Source organism: Macrotis lagotis, chromosome X, assembly GCF_037893015.1.
Source record: "Macrotis lagotis isolate mMagLag1 chromosome X, bilby.v1.9.chrom.fasta, whole genome shotgun sequence".
Taxonomy (NCBI): domain Eukaryota; kingdom Metazoa; phylum Chordata; class Mammalia; order Peramelemorphia; family Peramelidae; genus Macrotis; species Macrotis lagotis.
This window is the reverse complement of record NC_133666.1, coordinates 162,093-186,706: the sequence shown is the minus strand read 5'-3', so window position 1 is coordinate 186,706 and position 24,614 is coordinate 162,093. Positions and strand designations below refer to the sequence as shown.

The 24,614-nt window shown below is 40.5% G+C and overlaps 1 protein-coding gene across 2 annotated transcripts; it reads left to right on the top strand.

Annotated features, from left to right (window-relative positions):
• The first annotated feature begins 4,159 nt into the window (after positions 1-4,159).
• Positions 4,160-22,676, top strand: LOC141498212 (BRCA1-A complex subunit Abraxas 1-like). Of its 2 annotated transcripts, none has more exons than XM_074201234.1 (9): positions 4,160-4,317; positions 9,686-9,776; positions 12,259-12,295; positions 15,184-15,250; positions 17,202-17,395; positions 18,025-18,144; positions 20,350-20,434; positions 21,414-21,528; positions 21,938-22,676. In XM_074201234.1, the coding sequence occupies exons 1-9, from the start codon at positions 4,231-4,233 to the stop codon at positions 22,357-22,359; spliced, it is 1,218 nt and encodes a 405-aa protein (XP_074057335.1). In that variant the 5' UTR covers positions 4,160-4,230; the 3' UTR covers positions 22,360-22,676. The 2 variants fall into 2 exon arrangements, with proteins under 2 accessions (XP_074057335.1, XP_074057334.1); XM_074201233.1 differs by having other exon boundaries at positions 21,935-22,676.
• Positions 22,677-24,614: the final 1,938 nt, after the last annotated feature.

Genomic DNA, 24,614 nt, shown 5'->3' with positions numbered 1-24,614 from the left:
AGAGCACATACCTGCTGGTTGTCCTTAACTTCAGCACACACCTGCTGGCTGTGGTTAACTTTGGAAGAGTGGAGTGCCTTCTTTCCATTCCAGGACAAAGGAATGAGCTGAAGCTTGCAGGAGGGGAGGGCCTGCAGAGAGTGAGTGTTGCTGAAGGTCTTGGTTGAAGCTCAGCAGCAGACAAGGGGAATACATGAGATGAGGCCTCTAGTTAGAGAGCAGCAAATAGCATGAAAAACTGAAGCTTGAAACATCAATCCTCACATCTCAGGACTAGAACCTGACTTTAACACTAAGGAAAGAAATAAATCAGGAAAAATGAGTAAGCAGAAAAGAAAAAACCCAACGTCAGATAGCTACTATGGTCATAGAGAAGATCACCAGAAGAAGCTAGTAAAGTCAAAACCCCTGGTTCCAAGACTTCACAGGAAAATAGAAAACGATCAAATTCCAAGAACCTAAAAAAACTTTGAGTGAAATAAGAAGTTGACAAAAAGGGGGGCAGGATAAAAAAACTACAAGGAAATCAAGAAAATTTTGCAAAGAAAGAAAACTAATTGGAAAAAGAGATCCAAAAAACTTATGGAAGGAAATAACTCCTTAAAAAACTGGGCAAGGGGGAGTTAATGACTTCGATAGACCCCAAGAAAGAATAAAAGAAAATAAAAAACATGAAGAAAAGAAGAGAATGTTAAATGGACCAGTAGAAAAATCAACTTATCTGGAAAACAGGTCAAGAAGAGATAGTATGAGAATTTTTGGATTATCTGAAAGTTATGAAAAAAAAAATGGGTCTAGGTACTATACTTCAAGGAATTCTTTAGGGGAAATTGCTCCAAATTTTTAGAACTAGAAAACAAAATAGAAACTGAAAATATTCATGATCACCCCCTTAAAAGAAAAGTCAGAGGAACATAATAGTTAAGTTTTAAAGCTTTCAGGTCAAGGAGAAAGTACTGCAAGCAACTGGAAAGAAACAATTTGAATACTGTGAGCTACTGTTGGAATAACACTATTTAGTAGCATCTTTAGAAGACTGAAGGGCATGGAACATGATGTTCCAACAAGCAAAAGAGCTGGGTATGCAACTGAGAATGTTACCAAGCAAAGCTGAGTGCCATTCTGCAAAAAAAAGAAAAAAGGAGCAAAGGATATTTTGTGAATTTAAGGGGTTTCAGGTATTCTTAAAGAGAAAACAAGAAGAGAGCAGAAAATTTGACCTCCAAGAATCAGGAGAAACAAAAGAAGGTAAAGAAATGAAAATGGACTTAATCAGGTCAAAGTGTTTGGTACTCTGTGGGAAAATGTTATCTGTAACTCTTAAGAATGTTATCATTACTAGAGTAATTTGAAAGATCAAACATAGATAGAAGGCCCTGGGTTGAATTAAGTATGCTGGGATGATCCTAAACAATTGGGATAGTGAGAGGTAAAATGGAGCCAAGATGTCAACAAAAGAAGCATGAATGGATGAGCAGTTAGAATGGAGGCAGGAGGGCTGTCAGTGCTAGAACCTTATCCTCCTCAGAACTGGGTTCAAGAGGGAATGACATGTGCCTGGAGAAGGGTACAAAAGTCTTCTAAGCTTACAGAGAAACAGGAGGGTGAAGGGCTATGATAAGGGCAGGCCTCTTCAAAGGCTGTAAAGATTAAGAAAGAAGAGGGGGCATGAACCTCTGATAGGATAACAGTAAGAACAAGCAAACTAAGACAATAGAAGAGGCTGTCTGTAGATGGCCTGATGCTCTATGTCCCAGCCACCAAAACCTAATTGAAAGAAGGAACAAATTTACCAGAGGTGCATAAGACACAATAAAGCCCCCCAAATCATCAGTGCATCTAAATTACCAACCAGGTCCGCACTGTCCTGCGGTAATTATCAAAACTATCTGGTAATGGTAAGAAATAAGATGGTGTAGGAAAGGAACAGAATCCAGATACAATTCTGGGTGGTAAACTCTTGTCAGGAAAACCCCAAGGGCTTCTGGCTGGTTTTGGTTTTCTTTTTGGTATTCTACCTGAGATGGGTCCCTCTACCTGTGACATATCCCTCTACCTGGGACATGTCCCTCTACCTGGGATGGGTCCCTCTACCTGGGATGGTTCCCTCTACCTGGGACAGGTCCCTCTCCTTGGGATGGGTCACTCTGCCTGTGATTGGTCCCTCTACCTAGGATAGGTCCCTCTACCTGAGATGAGTCCCTCTCCCTGGGATGGGTCCCTCTACCTGGGGTGAGTCCCACTACCTGGGGTGAGTCCTTCTAACTGGAATGTGTCCCTCTACCTGGGACATATCCCTCTACCTGGTATGGGACCCTCAACCTGGAGTGGGCTCTGCTCCCTGGCATGGGTCCTTCTCCCTGGGGTGGATCCCTCTACCTGGGACATGTCCCTCTACCTGGGACAGGTCTCTCTACCTGAGATGGGTCCCTTTCCTTTGGATGGGACCCTCTACCTGGGACTTGTCCCTATGCCTGATATGGATCCCTTTACTTGGGATGGGTCCCTCTCCCTGGGCTGGGTCCCTCTACCTGGGATAGGTCTCTCTACTTGGGATAGGTCTCTCTACCTGTCCTGGGCCCCTCATCATGGGATGGTTCCCTCTACTTGGGGAGACTTCCTCTACCTATAATAGGTCCTTCTACCTGTGATGGATCCCTCTACCTGGAATGTGTCCCTCTACCTGGGACATGTTCTTCTACTTGGGACAGGTTCCTCTTCTTGGGACAGGTCCATCTACCTGTTATGGGCACCTCTACCTCGGACGGTTTTCTCTATCTGAGATGGGTCCCTCTCCCTGGGATAGGTCCCTCTACCTGTGCTGGGTCCCTGTTCCTGGGATGGGTCCCTCTACCTGGGGTGGCTTCCTCTACCTTTAAAAGGTCCCTCTACCTGGGATATGTCCCTCTACCTGTAATAGGTCCCTCTACCTGGGCTGGGTCCCTCTACATAGAGTGGGTTGCTCTACTGAGGTGGGTTCCTCTACCTGGGTGGGTACCTCTACCTGGGGTGGGCTCCTCTACCTAGGACATGTCCCTCTACCTGGGATGTATCGCTGTACTTGGGATGAATCCTGCTACCTGTAATAGGTCCCTCTACCTGGGCTGGGTTCCTCTACCTAGGGTGCGTCCCTCTAGGTGGGACATGGCCCTCTACATGGGACATGTCCCTCTACCTGGGACAGGTCTATCTACCAGAGATGGGTTCCCCTACCTGGTATGGGTCCCTCTACCAGGGATGGGTCCCTCTCCCTGGGATGGGTCCCTCTACCAGGGTAAATTCCTCAACCTGTAATAGATCCCTTTCCCTGGGGTGGGTTTCTCTACCTTAGGTGGGTCCCTCTACCTGGGATGGGTTCCTCTACCTGGGAGAGGTTCCTCTACCTGGGGTGGGTCCCTCTGCATGAGACGTGTCCCTCTATCTGGGACAGGTCTATCTACCTGAGACGGGTCCCTGTACCTGGGATGGGTCCCTGTACCTGGGATGGGTCCCTCTATCTGCACTGGGTCCCTCTCCTTCGGATGGGTCCCTCTACCAGGGGTGGATAGATCCCTCTTCCTGGGACGAATTTCTCTACCTTAGGTGGGTCTCTCTACCTGGGACGAGTCCCTCTACTTGCAATAGGTCCCTCTACCCAGGACATGTCCCTCTACCTGGGATGTATCCCTCTACGTGGGATGGGTCCCTCTAGCTGGGCTGGGTCCCTCTACCTAGGGTGGGTGCCTCTACCTGGGACAGGTCTATCTACGTGAGGTGGCTCCCCCTACTTGGTGTGGGTCCCTCTCCCTGGGATGGGTCCCTCTACCAGGGGTCGATTCCTCACCTTGTAATAGATCCCTCTTCCTGGGATGAGTCCCTCTACCTAGGATGGGTCTCTCTACTTGGAGCAGGAAACTGGACCTGTCCGTCCCCTCACATCCAATTTTCCTCCTCTGGGACACAGGGAAGACACCCAGCAGGCCTTCAGGTCCCACCACGTGACCCGATCAAGTCAGATGACCCCGAAACCATTCTGGCCAAGGGGATCTTTTATCAGTCAGGACATTGGGCTGCGGCGCGTTTGCCGGCAGAGGGCGCTCTCGGCCTTGCGCCGCTGATCGCGCCAGCCTTTTCCCGGGCTCTCACGCGCCTGCGCAGAATGGGTTGTGTGCATCAGCCGGAAGAGAAGGGGGCGGGCGGCAGGTCCGTGGCCGGAGGCTAGAAGGCCTAGGCTGGGTGCTGGCTGGAGCCATGGAGTTCGAGAAGACATCGGCCATGCTCTCGGGCTTCCTGTTCAGCGCCCTCGCTTTCCAGAACCTTAACTCCAACGGGGACGCGGTGAGGCCGTGAGGAGTCAAGGCCACGGCCGGGGAGCCATTGGCGAGCCGCTAGCAGGGGGCGGGGAGGGCATGGCAGCGGGTGGGGAGGGGACGCGGGAGAGAGGAAGGGAGGGCGCGGGGAGGGGGACACGGGAGAGACCAAGGGAGGACAGCGGGGGCAAGGGACGCGGGAGAGACCAAGAGAGGGCAGTGGGGGGAGGGGACGCCGGAGACGGGAAAGGGGGGGGGTAGGGGAGCCAGGGGAGAGGTCTGGGGGGCTGGGGAGGTGAACCCAGCTCCACCCTGCCAGGCCAGGATCCGGCCTCTTCTCCAGATTGAGGAAGGCCCAGCCCCCTCAGGGGCGGACCTCAGGAGCCTCCTCTGCACACCCCCTGCTCAGTGGGTCTCAGAGGACTCTCAGCACAGCCCAGGGATTCCGAGGGCTGCTTATTGATTTCGAAACCACACATGAGTGTCCTCGATGATTGTGTGTCTGCGTGTGTACGTGTTCATACACGTCGGTAGATTTTCATTTTCTTAAATATTTCACAGATGATGAGGGGAGGGTTGGCCACAGCATTTCCACCCACAGGCCCTAACCCCCCTTTGTTGGACTGGGAGTGTTATTTATTCAGTTGACTAACATTTTCTCTGGCCACCTCTCCCCAGTCCCCCTAAAAGAAAGAAACAGAAAAAAAATTGCTTCTCAGGGAAAAGAAAAATGGCATTGGCCATATCCCCAAGTGTATGTCTAGTTCTGCATCTCAATCCAGAGGATGGCTACCTTCATCTTTGGTCCTCTGAAATGTGGACATTGCCCTGTCAGGGAAAAATCAAAATGATTTTTCTTGATAATGAATAATGGTACAGTACAAAATTGCTTCATCCACTCATTTCACCCAGGTTGCTCAAAATCTCATACACACGTTATAATTTGTTCAGCAGTCCCTTCGTGTCTATTTCCTTGCCACAAGCTGCATCCTTTCCCCCTTTTTTTGACATCTTTGGAAGTGTAGGTATAGGAGTAACAGCTCTAGTTTATAGGTTAATCACAGTTACTAGTGACTTTGGGACCATGGGTCTAAAATCTTTTCCATATTAGCTGCACCAGCCCACTGCCCCACCCAATGGTTGATAGATAACTTTGCCCATTTTCCTACAGCTCCTCCAACATTTGTCATTACCCAATTTTGTCCTGAGGTAGACTCTCAGTTGCTTTCATTTCTGTTGATCCATGCAGTGATTAGGAGAGGGTTTTGTTTCTTTTCTTTCTTGTGACCCTTGATTCCTTGGTTTTTCTGCCTCTGAAAACTGCTTCCTTGCCTCCACTGACCTTTTATCAATTGGCACATGGTTCTTACCTCACCTTTGTCTTAGTCTTCCAAAAGTATCAGCAGTTCATCATTAGCATTGTCTCTCCTTTGAAGGTGATAATTCTAAGCAGCAGTCCAAATCACTTGAGGCTGGCACTTAGAAATACTGAGTTTTTCTTGATTTGTCAAAGTGCTACTTTTTTTTTCCTGTTGGACAATGAAGAAAAATGCTTAAATAATAAAGCTAAGTACCTTAGTGCTATGGTAAAACACTGGGCATTGTATGAGGGTGAAAAAGTTTGTAGACCTATATATACATTTTAAATTTTCAGGAGTATGCCTGCCTCCTTGATTAGAAAAAAAAAAGCCTAAAGAATAAAAAAAAAACCCTTTTAACCCATTTAAAATAATTGACTCCCATACCCATATTTTCTTTCAGACAACATATTTCTCCCAATCTCACCATCTCTTACTCTCTTCAATCCACATAAATTAATCTTCTCCATCACTTAATTCTGTCACACCACTTCTCTTCTAAGTTTGATTTTTATGTGAAGGGCACCACTATCCTTCCAATCAACCCAGATTTTAAATTTACTCTTCCTCACACCCAAATCTTGAGAGTTGATGTGGAAGTGGAAGCACATACTGATACATTTAATTATAGTGACCAAGAGAAGAGATTCTTTCCATGGAGGGGGGGGGGGAGGCTATAGAATTGGAATGTTGTGTATGCTCTTGTCAAATCCGATGCTTTTATGAGAATAACTTTGTTATCAGGACAAGTTCAATGGGGAGGTTCAAGACCAGGTGTGGTTGGAAAGGACTGACTTCAAAATAAAAGATAATCAAAAAAACTTTTTGTCAATCTTCTTCCCTTCCCTCCCTTCTCTCAACCCCACCCCTTCCCCAATTAGTTAAAGACCTCTTTGGTAGACTTCTTACAGAAATTTCAGTAGCCTCCTGATTGGTCTTCCTGGCTTATGGCTTTCTCTCCTTTAGTTCATTCAACATAGGTGTGACCATGACTGATGCTCACAAAGTTTCAGTGGGATTTGAAGTCAAAAACAAACTCTTTAGTTTGACATATACAGTGAACTCTTCATTGACTTGCTTCTGCCTTCTGTTTCAGATTCATTATATGTTCCTCCCCTCCTTCCCCCCACACAACCCATTACCTTCTAAATATCCCCTCTTCTGTCTTCTCACCTTTATATTAGCTGTCACTTATACCTGCCTCTAAGAATCCCTACTGGCCTTCAAATCTCAACTCAATCACCGTAATGCATTTCTTAAGCTGCCCCCCCCCCAGCTCCTAGTTCCACCCTCCTCCAATGCCCCAATTTTATTTGCCTTTTACTGAATGCATGGACTGGATTTTTTTATCCCCCCCCCAATACAAATTAGGTACTTGATAACTAGTTGTTGATTGATATGCTTCAACAACCTCCAAAGGACCCTCATTCCCAAGAGAGTAAAGTCCCAACTCCTTCCAGTATTCAAGTGTCTCCATGTTTTTACCTCTCTGTACCTATATGCCAGGACCTTATACCTGTAGCCACAGTACGTATCTTACCACCTCCTGACTCTGTCATCCTCATTCCTCATTCCCAACTTCTCCCCTTCTAGTTTCTACTAGGACTGTCCTTTTCCCCATTAGACTGCAAACTCCTTGAGAACAGAGACAACTTTATTTGGGTTTTTTTAAAGCTTTTTTTGCATTCTCAGCATTGAGCACAATGCCTGGCACATGGTGGCTTGTGACTGGCAGTTTGATACTGTGATAAATGTTGGTTGACTGACTAAATCCTCCCTTCAAGCTTTCACTTATGGTCCTGTTGCAGTCATTCATTCAATAAACATGAAGAGCTTGCTTTATGCAAGCACTGTGCTAGGACAAGGAAAATCAGTATTGATGCCTTGGATTGACTTTTAGTTTGATTGTAGGGTGAAGCTCCCTTCTGTAGGAAAAGCAGTGACGCAAACTAACATAGATGTTCTCTTAAGTCTAGGTTACCTAGAGATTTAGTAAATAAATAGATTGATGTGACTTTGATCATTTAGTAACCGATCATTTAGAGTAGAGTAAGACCTGTATCTTTGTAGGAATAAAACAATCATAGGTATAGAAGATTCTTTTTAAAGGCTAAGTTCCCCCTTCTGGCAGCTGGGGAAAGGAGGGTTTACTAAAAGTTAAGTTCCTCTTTTCTCTATTAGTGGATAATGGTTTTTCCTTCTTTAGCTAGAGGTTGAGTCTTAAGTCTAAGTCTATTTGGAAGCTTCTAAGGTTAGAAATTTGAAAACTAAAGGGGCAGTAGATTGGGGTGGAGCCAGTTTATGACTTCTAACTACACACCACAGAGAAACTTCTCTTTCCCAGTAAGCTTTCTGGTTACAAAAAGATATCACCTGTAGAGCAGGGACTTCTGGGATAATTTCACTTTGAGAATTTGGGTTAAAAAATCCTGGAAAAAGCAAACTAGTCAGTTGACCTGTCTTACCCAGTTGAATTATGCTCAAAACAAGTTTCCTCAATCTTTTTATTATTCTTTTCTGTTACAAAAATGAGTTCTACAAATCACTCCTTTGTTATTATTTCCTGAGGAATTAATTGACCTAGCTTAATGATAACTTGCTATGCCTTACTAATAAATCTTTTTTTTTGTTTTGTTTTGGTTGGTTGGTTTTTATTGCAAGGCAATGGCATTAAGTGACTTGCCTAAGGTCACACAGCTAGGTAATTATTAAGTGTCTGAGTCTTCTTGACTCCAGAGCCAGACTATCCACTGCATCACCTAGCTGCTGCCCCTAATAAATTATTTTCACTTGGAAACTTTGTACCTCAGCATTATTTTCTATTTCAGATAATTAATTTTAACTCTTATATGTTGGATAGTTAGAGAGACAACCTCAAAGCCCCCACCTTCAAAGAACTTATATTCCATTAGAGTACACAACCCACAAACAGAAATAAAATGCAAAGTGATTTGAGGAGAGTAGGACAGAAAACAATTAGGGGAATCAGAGAAGGCTTCACAAAGAAGTGGCCCCTTAGTTGGGTATGGGAGGAAGCTAAACATTCTGAAAGGCATAAAAAATTGCTTGCTCATAGGCACACAGATGGGAAATAGAACAGTAAGTTTAGGGAATATAAAGGAGGCTATTGTATAATGTGTATTACCTAAATCTGTAAATGTAGTCTGGAGCCATTCTGAATGTTTTAAATATCAAGTTTAGTTGATATTTTGTCTTTGAGGCAATGGAAAACCATTGGATATTTGTGAGTAGGGATTAGCATGATTATATTTGTGTTTTGGGAAGATTATTTTGATAGATCTGGGAATGGATTGGGAAAAAAGCAAAGGAAAATGGAGGAAGTGGATTAGGTTATGTAACTTGAGAGGAAAAAAAGATGGATAGGAAAGATGTTGAGATAAAACTGAAAAGACTGGGCTGTAGATTAGAAACTTAAGGAGTGGCAGAGAGAGTCACTGATTCCCAATTTTCAAGCATGTCTGACAGGAAGATTGGTGATACCTTAAACAGAAATAGGGAAGTTTGGAGAAAGGGTAGGTTAAAGGGGAAGAAAATCAGGTTTGTTTTGGTTGGAGTTTGAATTGCCTAAGATGTCTAAGAAGGCAGTTAGTGATAGGAGACAATTCAGGAGAAGGTTTAGGGCTGTATAAGCATCTATTGACAGATCATTTGTATAAAGATGACACTTGGAACCCCTTGGAACTGGCTGATAACATTACAGAAAGTAGAAGGCTAAAGACAATGCCTTATTCTTAGGGAGCAAGAAACAGGTGATAATCTTCAACAATTTTGTCCATGTTAACCTTCCTCTTATTGTGATTTTGAGATTACTTACCCGTACCATTCATTTTAACGTATTGACTTCTCTTATAATGTAACTAATGCATGCCTTCTCTCCAGCTAGGCTGAGTGAGGCATTTTTTGGTATTCTGTTTAGTATTAGCACATTTTAGGTACTCAGATTTGGAATGTATTATTGAGTAAAGACACCTAAATGTTAGTTTATTTCATATATCACTTTTTTTTAAATCCCTCTAGGAAGGTTTTCTTCTTGGGGAACTAAGTGGTGAAGTGAACACCAGCATTCCAGACTGTCCATTAAGTGCCGTTCAAGTTATTCGTACAATTAGTGAGTCTATACTATGTATATCTGTGTCTAGTCAATGTGTCTAATCAGTATAAATGTTCTTTTAAAACATTTTAAACATAATTTTAAAACATCTTTTTAGTGGATATTACAGATAAAATGAATGCACTCCCTTTTTACCTCATCTAAACCTATTAGAACTTGACTAAAGTAGGAAAAAACTAAAGACAAAGGAACAAAAAGAATTACAAATGAAAAGTCTGAAAGACTTTTCTGGGAAATTAATAATCAGTTTTTGAATTGTGCTAGCAAATAATAAATTGGGATCAGTGATTTCTCTTGTGATCATAGACCCAGAATGGGTTTGTTTTGTTTTAATGATAGAATAAATAAATAGGGAAGCAGGGGGAAAAATCTAACCTGTAAACCTCAGGTTTCAGTGACCAAAATTTATATTCCTTTGGACAAAGCATCCACAGGTAAGACTTTGATTCTCTATATGGACAGAGGGAGGGAGGGAGGGAGCTTTTTGAAGTTTTTTAAAAAAAACCTCTCCCTAAGTCTGTTTTCCTTTTTATTTCCCTTTCTCCTTTTCCCCTCCTATTTCCCTGTTGAAAGAAGCTGTATGGATGTCTGTATTCTTACCTCCATTGAGCAGTTCAGATGAAACTGAGATTCACATGTCACCTGTTCCCAGCACCCATTCCTCCTTGTTTGTATAGTCTTCTAACTGAGATTACTAATTACATGTTCTACTTTTTCTCACCCTTTCTATCCTCCACCCCCATATATTTCTTCCTTTTTTTCTTTTAGTTCATATAACAACTTCTTCTGGAGGCTCTGTTTCATTTGTCATTTTCTAGACCCCAGATGATATTAGAGTTTTGAGGGGACTCTTAGAACCTCTCCCTCTATTAGAATGCTAATACTTCATCCTTGTTTAATACCTTATTGTTCTCTAAACTGTATTTATCTTTTTTCTGTTTCTCTTGATTCTTTTGTTTATTTTTCATAATTTCTATTCAACCCATCTTTTTTTTTCATGAAAGCTTGGTAATGCTCCATTTCATTAATCATTCCTCAGCCCCTCCCCCTTAGTCCTTACAATGCTTGGGAATTTAAGGTGATGGTTTTGAATGTATTTTATTATGATTAAACATATCTTTTTGTGTGTACAGCATTTAAGCAAGGGCAGTCATCAGCTGATCTAGCTGTAACTAATAATGATATTTTTCCCTTGTTCTCCAAGAAGATCCTGACATCAGGGAGGTGATACCATGACAAATAAGTGAATTGGATTTGAGCAAGGGGGTGCTGTGCTAAGTCACCAGCCTCATATTCTCCTCCATGGCCCTCTGAGCCCAGGGCTCAGGTGGCCCAGGATGTGAGGAAGTCTGGGCTAAGTGACTTGCCCAGGGTCCAAGAGCCAGGAAAGTGTAAAGTGTCTGAGACCAGATTTGAACTCACCTCCTTCTGACTCCAGGGCTGGTGCTCTTATTCATTGTGCCACCTAGCTACCCTAACAACCATTAGTTCCATCAGTGAGAGTGCACCATGTGTTTCTGATTAAACTTGCATGCAGATCAGAGATGGAAGCCACTGGGAGAATGTGTGGGTTTAGACTGTTGTGGCTTATTTTTAATACTGCTTACCTAAATGTGAATGGCCCATGGTAGGCTCTTTATTAAAAATGGAATGACTACAAATAATCATCATTTATATAACACTTAAGGATTTACAAAGACCTTCTCAAAAATCTTGTAATGCATAGAGTACAAATATCCCTATTTTAGGAAGAGGAAGTCATGATCATGACATGTTAGCTATTAAGGGAGTGATTTGGGATTAAATTCAGACTTTCTAAGCATAGCACTCCTCCTATTGCGTAACTTCTCATGAATGGATGCCTAAGGAGATGAACACACACAGAATGATCTCTTCTCTACATTTTCCTACTGAAATGGTTCACCTTTGCTTTAGTGAAAAGAGTTCATGCATTTTCTGTAGGGTCCAAACTAATGATCTGCCCATGAGGAAATGCCCTTTACCATTTGGAGACGATGATGTTTCTACACCTTCCAGTTTGAGAGCATATCTGGACCACTTAGTGTTTCAATGAGTTAACAAGAGTCACATTGGCAACATGTGACCTGAGGTGGGCCCTGAACCTCAGTTTTATGGTCCCTGAGAGCAGTGTACTCCAGGTAGCAATACATCAAAACTTCTGTAATGTATTCCTTAGCATGTATTAGTTCGTTATCATTGTAAAATTAGTTGCTAAACATCTACAGATTCATGGCATTTCCTATCTATTAAGCAACTACAGAATACAGGTATAGAGAATTTAAAGGCCTTCCAAAAATAGTATCTTTTTACCAAAATATGAAATCAGTAAAAACATCTTGAAATTCCATGAAAATATAGCAGACTGCAATTGTGCCTTTGGGAAGGTGTTTGTAATCATTCAAGAAGTGTTAAGAATTTTAATTGAATTAACATAAAAATATTCACCTTTTCCTTTCAGATATACAAAGGTACATTCCATGCCATCAGCTTTTCAGGTAAGTATTAGCATTGATGAGGAAGGATTTAAAAAATGACAGCCCCTTCCCTCAAGAAGCTTGCCAGTCATAATGCAAAAGTTTTGTTTTTTTTTTTTCTGATTAGTTGAAATGTTATTCATTTACTCATTCCACCTTAATGCTCACATTCCCTATGAGAATTAGTTGCCACATTTTTCCAGGCCTTCACATTCACCTTTTGAGTCACACCAGACAACTACTCATTTGCCTATTTGTTTTAAGAATCCAACTTTTCTTCTTGCTTTACTAATTCTATTACTCACCCACTACTTTCTTGGATGGTTGCTTATCTTTTACCTCTCATATTTCCAAACCTCTATGGTTTTGATCTTTCTCTCATGATCCACACAGTATCTAATGTGACTGAGGCTGATTTCTATTAACCACTTGGAAAACCAGCTTCATTGCTCTATAGGTACAAACTCTGTCTGCTGCATCTTCCCATAGTAAATCATATACTCCACTTACATGAGAATAACTCTCCTAGTAATTAAAACACATAACACATTTGTTGAGGAAATTTGAATCCGTATGGACCTGCATTAAGTATAAATGCATTAATATATCTTGATTTAATATTTATTGAGCAGTTAAAAATACAATCCAGCTATATCACTCTGAAGATCTGATCGAGGAAGAATAGAGAATACAACCACTTTTATGGTGATACAGGTCCCTGATGGAGGTAACCCTGGTAGACTATTACAATAGAAAAGTTGAAGAGAAGTCTTAGGATGGTGTGGCAGGAAAGGAGATTCTTAGAAGAAGACTGAGTACAATGATATGGTCTACTCATAAAGGAGTTCATAGGACAATTTGGGGGGGAAATTGAGGGAAGTAGGGAAAAGGTGACTATTTTGATAACACTTTTCAGGGATGTTTTGGGAGTTTTCATATGTTGAATCATTGACTCAGAATCATGCAGTCACCTAGTTCAACCCCCTCATTTTACGCATAAAGAAATTGAGGCCAAGTATTTTTAATGACCTTCCTAAAATGACCCAGTCAAGAAAATCAAGGCTAGAATGAAAGTCTTCTTCCTTTTCAGTTAGCTTTCCAGTGTGGTATGCATCAGGTGCTTCAATGAATGTCTGAATTTCTTCCATTCTCTCATTGGAAGGTGAACTCCTTAAAAGCAGAGACATATTTCCCTTTCTTTGTCTCTTCAGGCTTACTACACAGGCTGGCTCTAAGTAAGCTCTTAATTGGTACTTTCGATTGTGTATTGATTGGCTGATAATCAAGTCCTACTATTTCTACATCATAAGTGTCTTGGCCACAGTATCATAGCTAGTCAGTGTCCAAGGAAGACTATGTCTTACTGAGTGAAGCCCAGTCTTCTTACTTGCCATATTTGCTGCCTTGTTTTTTCTCAAGTGCTGAACTATAAAATGTATAGAATTTTCAAAAGTTCTAGTTAGATGATATCTGCCAGGCACGAGAAGGTATTAGAAAAATAATACATAATGCCTTGTCTTTACAGAGTGCCATTACCAAGGCAAGGATGTGTGGGATTTGTGATAGAAATTAGGAACTCTAAAGGATACTTTTAGCATTTCTTTTGGGCAGAGGAAGACTAAGCATTCTGAATTTCAGATATCTTTTTTAAAACATCAAAGTCCAGGGAAGAGATATAAGGGCAAGTAAGCTCAATGAAGAGTTTCCCTTGGTAGGTCTTCATTACAAGCAGAACTAAAATCTGTTCAAATTCACCCACAGAAACAGATATAGATATTGATATGGAATTATTATTACTCATCTCACATCTCCATACACCTTTGCAATTGTCCTTTTGTCTTAGAACACTCTCCCCATTGAGTATTAAGTCCAGGGCCTAAGGTGGTCAAACCTGAGTTTAAGGAGCTATGTTTCTTTAATTGGTTTTGTTGAACATTCTGATATTAATGATTACTTTGGTTGGTAATCCACATACATTACTCCAGTGAAACCTGCTTGCTGTGCTGTAGGAAGGAAGAACTTGAGGTGAACTTTTTTACATCAGTAGTTCTGTTATCAGTAGCAGTTTTACTTTTAATGGCAATGGGGTTAAGTGGCTTGCCCAAGGCCACACAGCTAGTGTCTGAGGGTGGATTTGAACTCAGGTCCTCCTGACTCCCAAGTCCCATGCTCTATCCACTACGCCATCTAGCTGCCCCAGTAGCAGTTATTCTTCAACACTTCATCAGTAGCAGTTCAAATCTTCTACCCATCTAACCAAAAGTATTTAAGGTCGCATACACCAAGCAAAAACAGAATCACGCAAATGATACATACAATGACAGCAAAATAAGTATAAGGCACAACCAAAAAATGAAACTGAATGTTAATTATAATGGCCAAACTTGACTCTGAAGAAATGACAGAATTTCTTCCCCCCCCCCCCTTACAGAGGTGGTGGGCAATGGTTATGGAATGCTACATGTGCTCTCAGATTCAGTTAATCTGTTCATTTTGTTTACTTAGCAGTTTTTCCCTTCTGGTTATATTCGGTTGACAGGTGGAATACAAGGAATAAGCTTTAAAAACAGATATAAATAATAATTGAAGAAATAAAGCAGTTTGCTGATAGGTGCTAGTAAAGGACAGAATAGCACTTAGACTTTAGCACTTTGTAGAATTAATTAAACTTAATTGAAAACTTTTGATGTTCTAGGGCTCATTTGTCACATAGACTTAGGAGGGGTGATCAGGTCCAGTTGAATGTCAAGGCAGATGATATTGCCTATTGACTTTTGCCCACATGGCCAGCACTTAGAGAATTGCATTGAGGTAGTTGGGGTGGGACTTAGTCCAATATGATACTGGCATTGAAGGAGTGATTTATTAAGGGATCTTATTGAAATATATTTTCACATGCCTCTTTTTAGCTTTTATAACTCCTCAGGTGAAGTAAATGAGCAGGCACTGAAGAAGATCATCCCGTGCTATGAAAAGGTATTGGACCTTGCTTCCTCTCTGTCACTCATTCCTTTAATTCTCACCTTTTTTGGCTTCTGACAACATTAATAGTCACATTCACTTTACCCCTATGCCTTCTTATTCTATTTATTAATATCTAATATCTCCATGTTATCCTCTAAAGTAGAAAGAAGTACTGAAAGGCAGTAGAGTCAGTAGGCAAGTCCTGGAGCTTTTCTAATCCATTCCCTGATCTGTCTGTCAAATGGAGATGAAGTGTTGTACTGGAAAGGGTTTTCATGAGAAGAAGCCTCTGCAAACTCTAAGGGGCTCTGTCAACCTGAGTGACAAACACTTTACCACAGAATTTGAGAGGAAGACCCAAACTCAAAGGGGACCTCAAACTGGAAAGATTCTCCCTTTTTGCATGAGAACACTGGCTCCAGAACCAGAGGACTTGGCTCCAACCCTTCCTTTTGACTGGGCAAGGCACTTCTCTCTGGGGCTCAGTTTCCTCATCTGCCAAAGGTGGAGATTGGACTAGAATGGCTTCAGAAAGAGAGTCTTTTGAGTACTTGGGCAGATTTTGCTGGGCTACCTCGCTAACCCTCATGGAACCCTAGCCTCCCACTTTGAGTTAGCTTGAATTGTTAGGAAGTTTTTTCTCACCTCGGTCAACTTAAACCCATTGCTTCTAGTTCTGTCCTTTGAGGCCAAGCAGGACAAGCTCCTTTCTCCATCAAAGCTGAGTATTCTTGATAAATCTGACCTTCTCCTGGTTAAAGATGCCAAATTCCTTCCACTAATCCCTCTATGGCCTGAACTCAAGACCCTTTATTGTCCTAGTTGCCCCACTCTAGGCACCCTTCAGCTTATCAAGGACCTTTCCCCAAATGTGGTCCCAGAATTGAAGAGAATACTCTCATTTTGGTCTGATCAGGCTTAAGCCTCTCACCTTTCTGCTTCAATATTTCTATCTGAGTAAACATTTTTGGTTAACCGTGGGTTTTTTTTAACTCATGGAGAATTTTACCTTTCCTCTCATTTGCATTCATCCCATCCTCCAAAACTGACCATATTTGAAATTAAAAGTTTGTTACAAATAAGAAACCTGAGACACAATTTCTTGGTAATTAAGCAGTTTACTAATTAGGCTCACAAATAATCAAAAACTTGATGGTCAGGACAAAACCCTGAATCACTGAACACTTAAGACCTTTGGAAAAAGAGATACTCCTGACAGATGAAAATCAACCACGATTATTGAGCAACTAATGGGGATTGGGGTGAGGGTAGGGGTAGAGGTGCAGTTGCAGGTGGGCTTCACCTGATCCTGCTAGGTACTTGCTGCATCAACTGCTTCCACTCATCTGGACAAATGAATGCCATCTGGTTTCTCAGAGCTTTCCTGTTGAACTGGGGCATTTTCCAGGATTTGAGTCTAATGCTTTAGGGCTAGAATTCACCTAGATTAGATTCTGTTTACACTTCAATCAGAAGTAAACTCTCCTAGTCCGGTGAGATTCTGCCCAAGGTAGAGAAGTCTGTTCCAGAAGGTTTATATCAATTCCATCAACAACCCTGCACTTCAGAGGCTGACTGGCCTACAAGGCTGGTCCCTGAATTGAGGAAGTAGAAAGGCAAAGAAAGCCTCAATCCTAATTTGTTTATTCAAAGAAAAGAAAAATAATCCCTTCTCTCAAATTCTGGTTGGTTTTAGGACAGAAATAGGAAAGTTGTCCTGAGTAGGACCTCTTTTTCACTTGAAATTTTTTGAGTAAAGGTTGAGGAATGCTTAGGAAGGTTGTTTATAAACCAATATTTGCATTTTTGGAAAGTACAAATTGCATAATTGTAAATCTTTAAGATTGTCAGCAGTTTTTCTAAATGTTAATTGGTATTTTTCAATATTGTATAATTTTGTCTCGTGGTGGTACAATTTTAGATTTAAATTTGCTTTCCCCCAACCCCCACCCCCTTTCCTTAGAATGTGATTGGTTGGTACAAATTCAGACGTAATTCAGACCAAATGATGACATTTCGAGAGAAGATTCTTCACCAAAATCTACAGCAGCATCTTTCAAATGAGAGACTTGTTTTTCTGTTACTAACATCAAGCCTAGCCACAGAAAATGGCTCCACTCATGTACTGGATCATGCATTACACAGATTTCACAATGGGTAAGTATTGACCCAGATTTGGCTTAGCTGGTAAACTTTACAACGTGACTTTTTCAGTTTTAACAACTTTCTGTGCATAGGTTTGTCTAAGATGGACCTTTCCCTTTCATATCTGGATTTTCCTGAATCCAGGGGTCAAGTAGAAGGAAAATCACAAATTTCTCCTTCCCTCAGTGATACTAATAAGGGTAGAACTACCTCATTTTATACATAAGAAACATGGGTGTCTGGGAAGCAGGGTATGGCCTTGTCCATGCAGCATCAAAACTTCTGTCAAAAATGAACTGACTTGATGGGTTTTTTTATACTAAAATAGCTTTAGCCAAAGTATTAGTTATATTTAATTATAACTATTCTGTTTTCAGTGAGCTAATCTTTGTAAAGTCGACAAAAGTGATTCTTTGACAATATTTAAATAATAGACAATGTTTTAGATAAAAGCAATTGCTTCTAAGTGGATCAGTTTTAGCTGAACACTTAATTTAGGACAAGTAAGCAAGGATCCGTGTTTCCCTCACTTCTGTAGGGTAGCCTGGTAGTGAATGGAAATGGCTGGAAAATGAAGCTAAGAGAATGCCAATGCTCAGTTTTAGCCTGGCTTTAACTTCCTCTCCAAAACTGTTTTTTAGAATTTTCCTTAAAGTACCTTTAGTGGTGACCAACTTGGGTATGTCAGAGCTCCAGGGATACAAGACTGTGTCGGGTACCTGTAGATCCCCTGCCTTTGGCCGAGCAACACATGCACATGGGTAAGCTGTTTCCCCACTCACTAACTCTTACCTTACCTATTTCAAAGATGCTGTTGTTGTTCAGTCATGTTTTCTTTGTGAGCTTTTCTTGGCCCAGGGTCACATGGCTAGTCATGTCTGAGGCCAGATTGGAACTCGGGAAGATGTGTCTTCCAGACTCCAGGCCCTGTACTCTCTCCATTTTACTACCTGGGGTCCCTAAATTTCAAATCTACCACTTTTCTAAATAAGGTCTTTTGTATTATGAAATCTAAAAAAGGTTCTAAACTTGAACCAATATAAAGCTAAAATCACTATGAATGTAGTCTGTCTCCAAAGTTATACTCTCTTCCTTTAATCAAGTCCTCATGTCTTCCTTTTATGCCTCTGTCATTGCTTTTCCTAAAAGTAGATCCATAAGCATAATAAAGTGCCTCCTTTGTGTCTCAGACCCTGTGTTAGGGATACCATGAAACAAGTCCTGTTCTCATGGAGCTTATATTCTTTTTGTGGGGGGAGCAGCATATACATAGAAGGGGAAATACAAATTTTATTTTACTTGAAGAGAATCAAAGACCATGAAGGTATCTCTAACTTTGGATCTGGGTCCCTCCTGAGAGACACAGTTTGACCCTAAGCAATGAGATAGGGCACATTTACCCCTCTTCCCCCCCCCCCCAGCCTGTTGTAGCCTTTTGCCCCCAGAACCACACTACCCTCTTCAATACACTTTTCCCTCTGTCCCTTCTCACTTTAGTGGGTGCATCAAGCTTCTACTCCGCAAGCCTTTTTAATAACCTAACCATACCTGATTTTAATGCTGGAGACTACTTCATATTTATTCTAGAAGCCATAGGAGCCGCTGGACCTTCTTGGTTCAGGGAAGTGATGTGGTCAAACTTGTGCTTTGGGAATTTCATATATCCCCAAATGATTGTTACAAATATTTTTTCTCTCTGTCTCAACTTTGCCTTTTCTTTGCAAGAGACTTTACTACCTATGATATTAATAAGATAAAGCCCATTCTGTATGAGCTTTCAGGGTCTTCATCAGCATGGTGGATAGAGGCCTGGTTTGGAATCAGGAAGACAGGAGTTGGAATACGACCTCAGACACTTGACACTTACCAGCTGTATGACCTTGGACAAGCCACAGCCCTGATTTCCTCACATCCAGGGCCATCGGCAGTCATACCTATTCATATCTGGCTACTGGACCCAGATGGCTCCAGAGGAGAAAGTGAGGCTGGTGACTTAGCACAGTACCCCCTCACTCCAATCTAAATCATGTGCTTGTCATGGCATCACCTCCTGTGATGTCATATCTTCTTTTGAGAATGAAGGACAAACCACCCTTTATTCTGAAAGAATGAGATGGCCCTTTAAGGGTTCCCTTAAATCTCCTTAGCCCCATCTAATTCTTTCTTCCTCTATTCCTCTAAGACCTTATCCCATCATTACTCATCACTATAACTTATAACTTATAAAAATGTAGATTTATCTCATCCTTAAAAAAAAAAATGGACTCTACTTTCTCACCATTGTCAACCAGACGGGCACTGAAACCGGCAAACTCTAACCTGGTGGCTTGAGCCCAAAACAGCAGATTAGAGACAGGAGAGGAGTCAAACAGAACTTGAACTGATTTCAAAGTGAGAAGGCCTTAAAGGTGCTGATGTTGGGGCCCACTGAAATACATGAAAGGAGTGGGCCCCAAACACTATTATTCTTAGTTCTTGAGACAGTTCTCATGGTTGGCATATCTTGGGACAATATAGGCATTCTTGGGTCCTGTGGGAAGTCATTATGTCAAGTCATGGGTTTCGTGATTACTCTGGGATACAGAACCAGGACTACAGTATTCTGAGCATGTCAAGAGATGTCATAGATGTTGGCTCTTAGGTCGTCCATGGGAAATAGGAGGAGCTGAAATCATCAATCCCTCAGTGAGGAATTGGTGCTGATCCAAAAAATACAATTTGCCAGAGGGTGATATCCAGAGAGTAAAGGATTGTTGTTATGCCAAGCTCAGGGCACAACCTGCTTGCTGGGCCTTAGCTCTGAGAAACAGGGTATCTCCAAAATCCTTTAAAACCACTTACCTACTCATAGAATCTGTGTTTAAGGACCAAACCACACCTAGTCAAATCTTCATTTTATAGGTGAAATATAAAAATCTGTTTTGAAATCTCTGTGCACAAGGGAACGAATTGTCTTTCACCAATAGGTCAGAATTTTTTAACGAAGACGGAACTGTAAAAGAGGCACACAAAATAAGTGAATTTTACATTACTGTGCAGGACGAATTAAAGGTAATTCTATCCATTTTGCATTTCTCTTGTCAACAATGATTTGGAGCGTTTTTTCCCCCCACAGAACTATAGATAGCTTTGATTTCTTCATCTAAAAACTGCCTCTTCATATCCTCTCACCATTTAAAGGTAATTTTATCCAACTCTTCAAGATTGTTTCTAGATTTAGAAGTCATGCTAGCTTTGCATGTTTAGTATTTCTTCTAGATAAATAGACAGATTTTGCCTGGAGGTTATCATCTATCACAAAATATACTGTCAAGTTTTAGGAGATCTGTGATGGAGAATACCATCTGTATCTAGAGAAGGAACTGTGGAGTTTGAATGAAGACCAAAGATTTATTACCTTCAATTTTTTAAAATTGTCATATGTATTATATAATTTTTCTATCTCTATTTTTTTCTTTCTTCCTTTTGGATCTGGTTTGTCTCTCAACATATTCAATTTGGATCTATGCATATCATGGAAGTAAATGTAAAGATTATATCAGATTGCCTTCTGTTTAGGGGAGGGAAAGAAAGGAGGGAGGGAGAAAAAAACATTTGTAAAATTCAAAACCCTGCAAAAAAAGATTAGTAAAAACTGCCATTGTGTGAAATTAGAAAACAAAATATTTATATTTGTAAAAAGGTTCCAAAAAAAGTAGCAACTTATTATTATGTACTTACATTGAAATTTGTTTTCTTAATTCAAAAAATTTATTTTAATAAACACTTCAACCTATAAACTTGAATTAGGCAGTGATTAGGGGGGGGGTACACTAGACTTCTTCACCCTAATTAGTCATGTTGTTAGGTAAGGGGGAAAATTTTCCTTGCAGAAATGCAGCAGTTAAGTGTGTGAAGTGGTTAGAAAGTAGTTAAAATATGTGATTGTTGCTCTATTCTATCCAGTAGAATTCCTTTTACTTAGTATAGGTTACTAACGTATTGTGAATTGGCATGTTGTCTGTATAAATAAATTAATTTTCTTTTGTAGGAAGTATGCATTCAAGCATTCAACAGTGAACAAGTAGTAAGAAAATTCATAGAGGATATAAAAAGCCTAAAAGAAGAACTTGCAACAAAAAAGAGATCAAAGGCTGTAGTATCAGGTAAAAAGAACCATTAATGGCCATATTTTTTTTTTCCAAGACAGCTTTACCTTGCATATTCAAAGTTGCACTCTATAGGTTATGAAGAAAAAGGAGGCTCAGAGAGTAATGGCTTGGGTCCCCATAAATAATCAGCCAGGTGAAACTTAGAAAAGACCTCAGTTTAACAAGATCAGATGTAGTCAACAGTCTGGTCAATAAATGAAAAAGACTCTTTCTTCAATTGCAGTTCAGGAAGTCCTCTTTGGCAGATGTAAGCCTAGTTTGCTGAACAGTCTAAGAAAAAGGCTTTTTGTGTATTCAATTTGGTGACTGGACTCTTAGATCAGCTAAGCCAGGAAAGGTCCTATACCCTCATCTTCCATATCAAGCTGCTGAATAATAATAATGGTGTTATTTGATTTAGCAGGAAGAAGCGATGATCCAGAAGCAGGAGAGAATGTTTTACTCTGCCAGGCTTTACGTACATTTTTCCCAAATCAGGAATTTCTTCATTCATGTGTTGTGTGTTCAAAAGGCAAGCAGATTGCTAAGAAAGTCTGTAATACTGAACATAACCTCAAAGAAGTGCCTGAATTAACTCTCATGGTGGAAAGTTCTGATTTTCCTGAAGATGATAGAACAGAAGACACAATTATGCATGAATTTCTTGACATGGAGAACCAACGTCCATCCGAGAACCCATCGTTTCAGTTTCAGAATGAGTGCCTTCAAAGCAATGATGACAGCAGTGATGAAGAAGTACTGACAAGCTTTGAAGAGACCGATGAAGATGCTGATAATGGGGACGATGACATCGTCATTGAATATTCCAATTCACCAACTTTCTGAACCATTCATAAAAGTTTTCTCATTGTCCCGCCTGAGCAACAGTGGAAAAAGTTTACTGTGTAATTAAAGTGTTGCTTGATAGAAAATATTTTGTAAAACTGTGGCTTTGTTAGGAATGTGGCAGTGTTTTTATTTTTATTCCAATATTTTAAGAGTATGATAAAAATTAGTGGTGATTTTCTTTCTTTTTTTACTTTGATTTAATTTTATTTTTGAAATTAAATACAAAATAAGAAAAAACATTGTCATATGTGTAGCAAAACATGAACAAATTCATAAAATAAAGCAAAACTTTCCATTTCAAGAAAGCCCATATAATAAACACTACAAATGATATTCAGAGTTGTCCATCTTTCCTTTGCTTCCTTGTCAATTTTCTTGAGTTCTTTGCTATGCACTCATTTTCCCCCCTCTCCTCAGGCTACAATTAAGCATGGGTATATTCATACCTGTATACATGCTCAGACGCACACATAAATATAGCCTATATACACATATATACACTCAAATATCCCCATACAAATACATATACATATGTTCCTACATATGCATAGATATTTGGTTTGTGTGTATCTCATTTTTATAACATTTCCTGAAAGCCACAACCCCTCTGCACTCCTCTACTCTACTTCTGCTTGCTACCTTACCCTCTTATTCCTTAACTTTCCACCCTTCCTAGAATCCCTCCCTTACACATTCTTCTATACCACCCCACACTGATCTACCATCCTGCTATGCCCCTCCTCCCCAGTGATCTACATACCCTCCTCTATACCTCTTTATTCTGTTCCCTCACCCTCTAACTCAATAGCCTCCGTATCCCCCTTCTTATTTCTTTCTGAATTCAAAAGGTTATTATAGATGCACACACGTACATATACTTAATTGTTGTATCTTTGACCGACCCATATCTGATGAGAATAGGCTTCTAGAACTACCAATTCTTCTTCCTCATCGAATTCCTCTGCATCAATTATTCCTCTGATATCTTGTGTATAGGATAACTTTTTAAAAATATCTTTTCCTGTACCTTTTTACTTTTTTTGAATCCTCTCCTACTCAGCTCTACCCCAATCTTTCCTTCAAACTTCCCAATTACTAATAACAATCTTGGACATGGAGTTTGTATTTCCACCTATAGACAGTAAAAAATTTGTGCTTATTGAGACCCTTGTAAGTAGTCTTTGATGATTATCTTCTATTTCTCCTGGATTGTATATGTCAAATTTTCCAATAATTCAGGTCGTTTTTGCAAGAAAACTCAAAAGTCTGACAAATCATTGAAAATTCTTTTTTCCCTTTCCCTGCAGAATGGTTATCTTTGCTGGGAATGACACTTTCAGTCTTAACCCCTCTTCGACATGTAGTGATTCAAGACTTGAAGTCTTTTAATGTAGGTGCTGCTGGGTCTTTTAGCTCTGCCATACTGAATTGTTTTTTTTCTTATTGCTCTTACATCAATAGATGATCTCAAATTATGAATCAGTGGTTAGGAAATTGTAGCTGCTGTTTAGTCCTGTCTGACTTTTCCTAACCTTTTTTAGGATTTTCTCAGCAAAGATACTTGGGTGGTTTACTGTTTCCTTCCTCAACTCATTTGGCAGATGAGCTGGGGCAAACAGGGAAAAGTGAGTTGCCCAAGGTACCAGAGCTAGTAAGCATCTGAGGCCAGATTTGAACTCAGGAAGATGAATCTTTCTGACTTCAGGCCCGGTGGAAAACCTAGTTGTCCGGAAAACAGTTGGAACTTGTGAAAAATGGAAAGGTTCATCAATGGAAAAGATTAGTTATGCAGTATACAGCAGCAAACAAACAAAATTGTGTTTAATAAATCAAAAGACACAAGTGGGATGGGAGGAGTAGGGAGATACATTTTTTTAAAATTAAAAAAACCAAGGAACTGAGATGGAATGAGGGAATAACAGTTCGGCAGAAATTTGATAGGATATCAACACCTCACACCTACAAATGGATACATGAATTAAATGTAAAAGGGGAATGAATAGCATATTAGAGGTGCAAGGAGGGAATTAGTTGGTAAGAGAAGAGGTTATGACAAAACAATAAAATAAATAACTGCTTCTATTGGAATGTTTTTCTGCAGAGATGATACCATTAAAATGAGAAGTGTAATAGTTAAGGGAGGAAAAACAGCTTTGCAATAAAGTTCTCCAAGGACTTTGGCATATGTAAGATAGAGAAGGAACTGATTCCAAAATTCGAGATTAAGAGCCATTCTCCAATAAATGAAAGGA

Bases quoted from the DNA above. Each gene is read 5' to 3' on its own strand.
- LOC141498212 (XM_074201233.1), top strand. From the start codon at position 4,231: ATGGAGTTCGAGAAGACATCGGCCATGCTCTCGGGCTTCCTGTTCAGC. The intron at 4,318-9,685 runs GTGAGGCCGTGA...AAATCCCTCTAG, and splicing joins TTAACTCCAACGGGGACGCG to GAAGGTTTTCTTCTTGGGGA. The intron at 20,435-21,413 runs GTAATTCTATCC...TTTCTTTTGTAG, and splicing joins CTGTGCAGGACGAATTAAAG to GAAGTATGCATTCAAGCATT.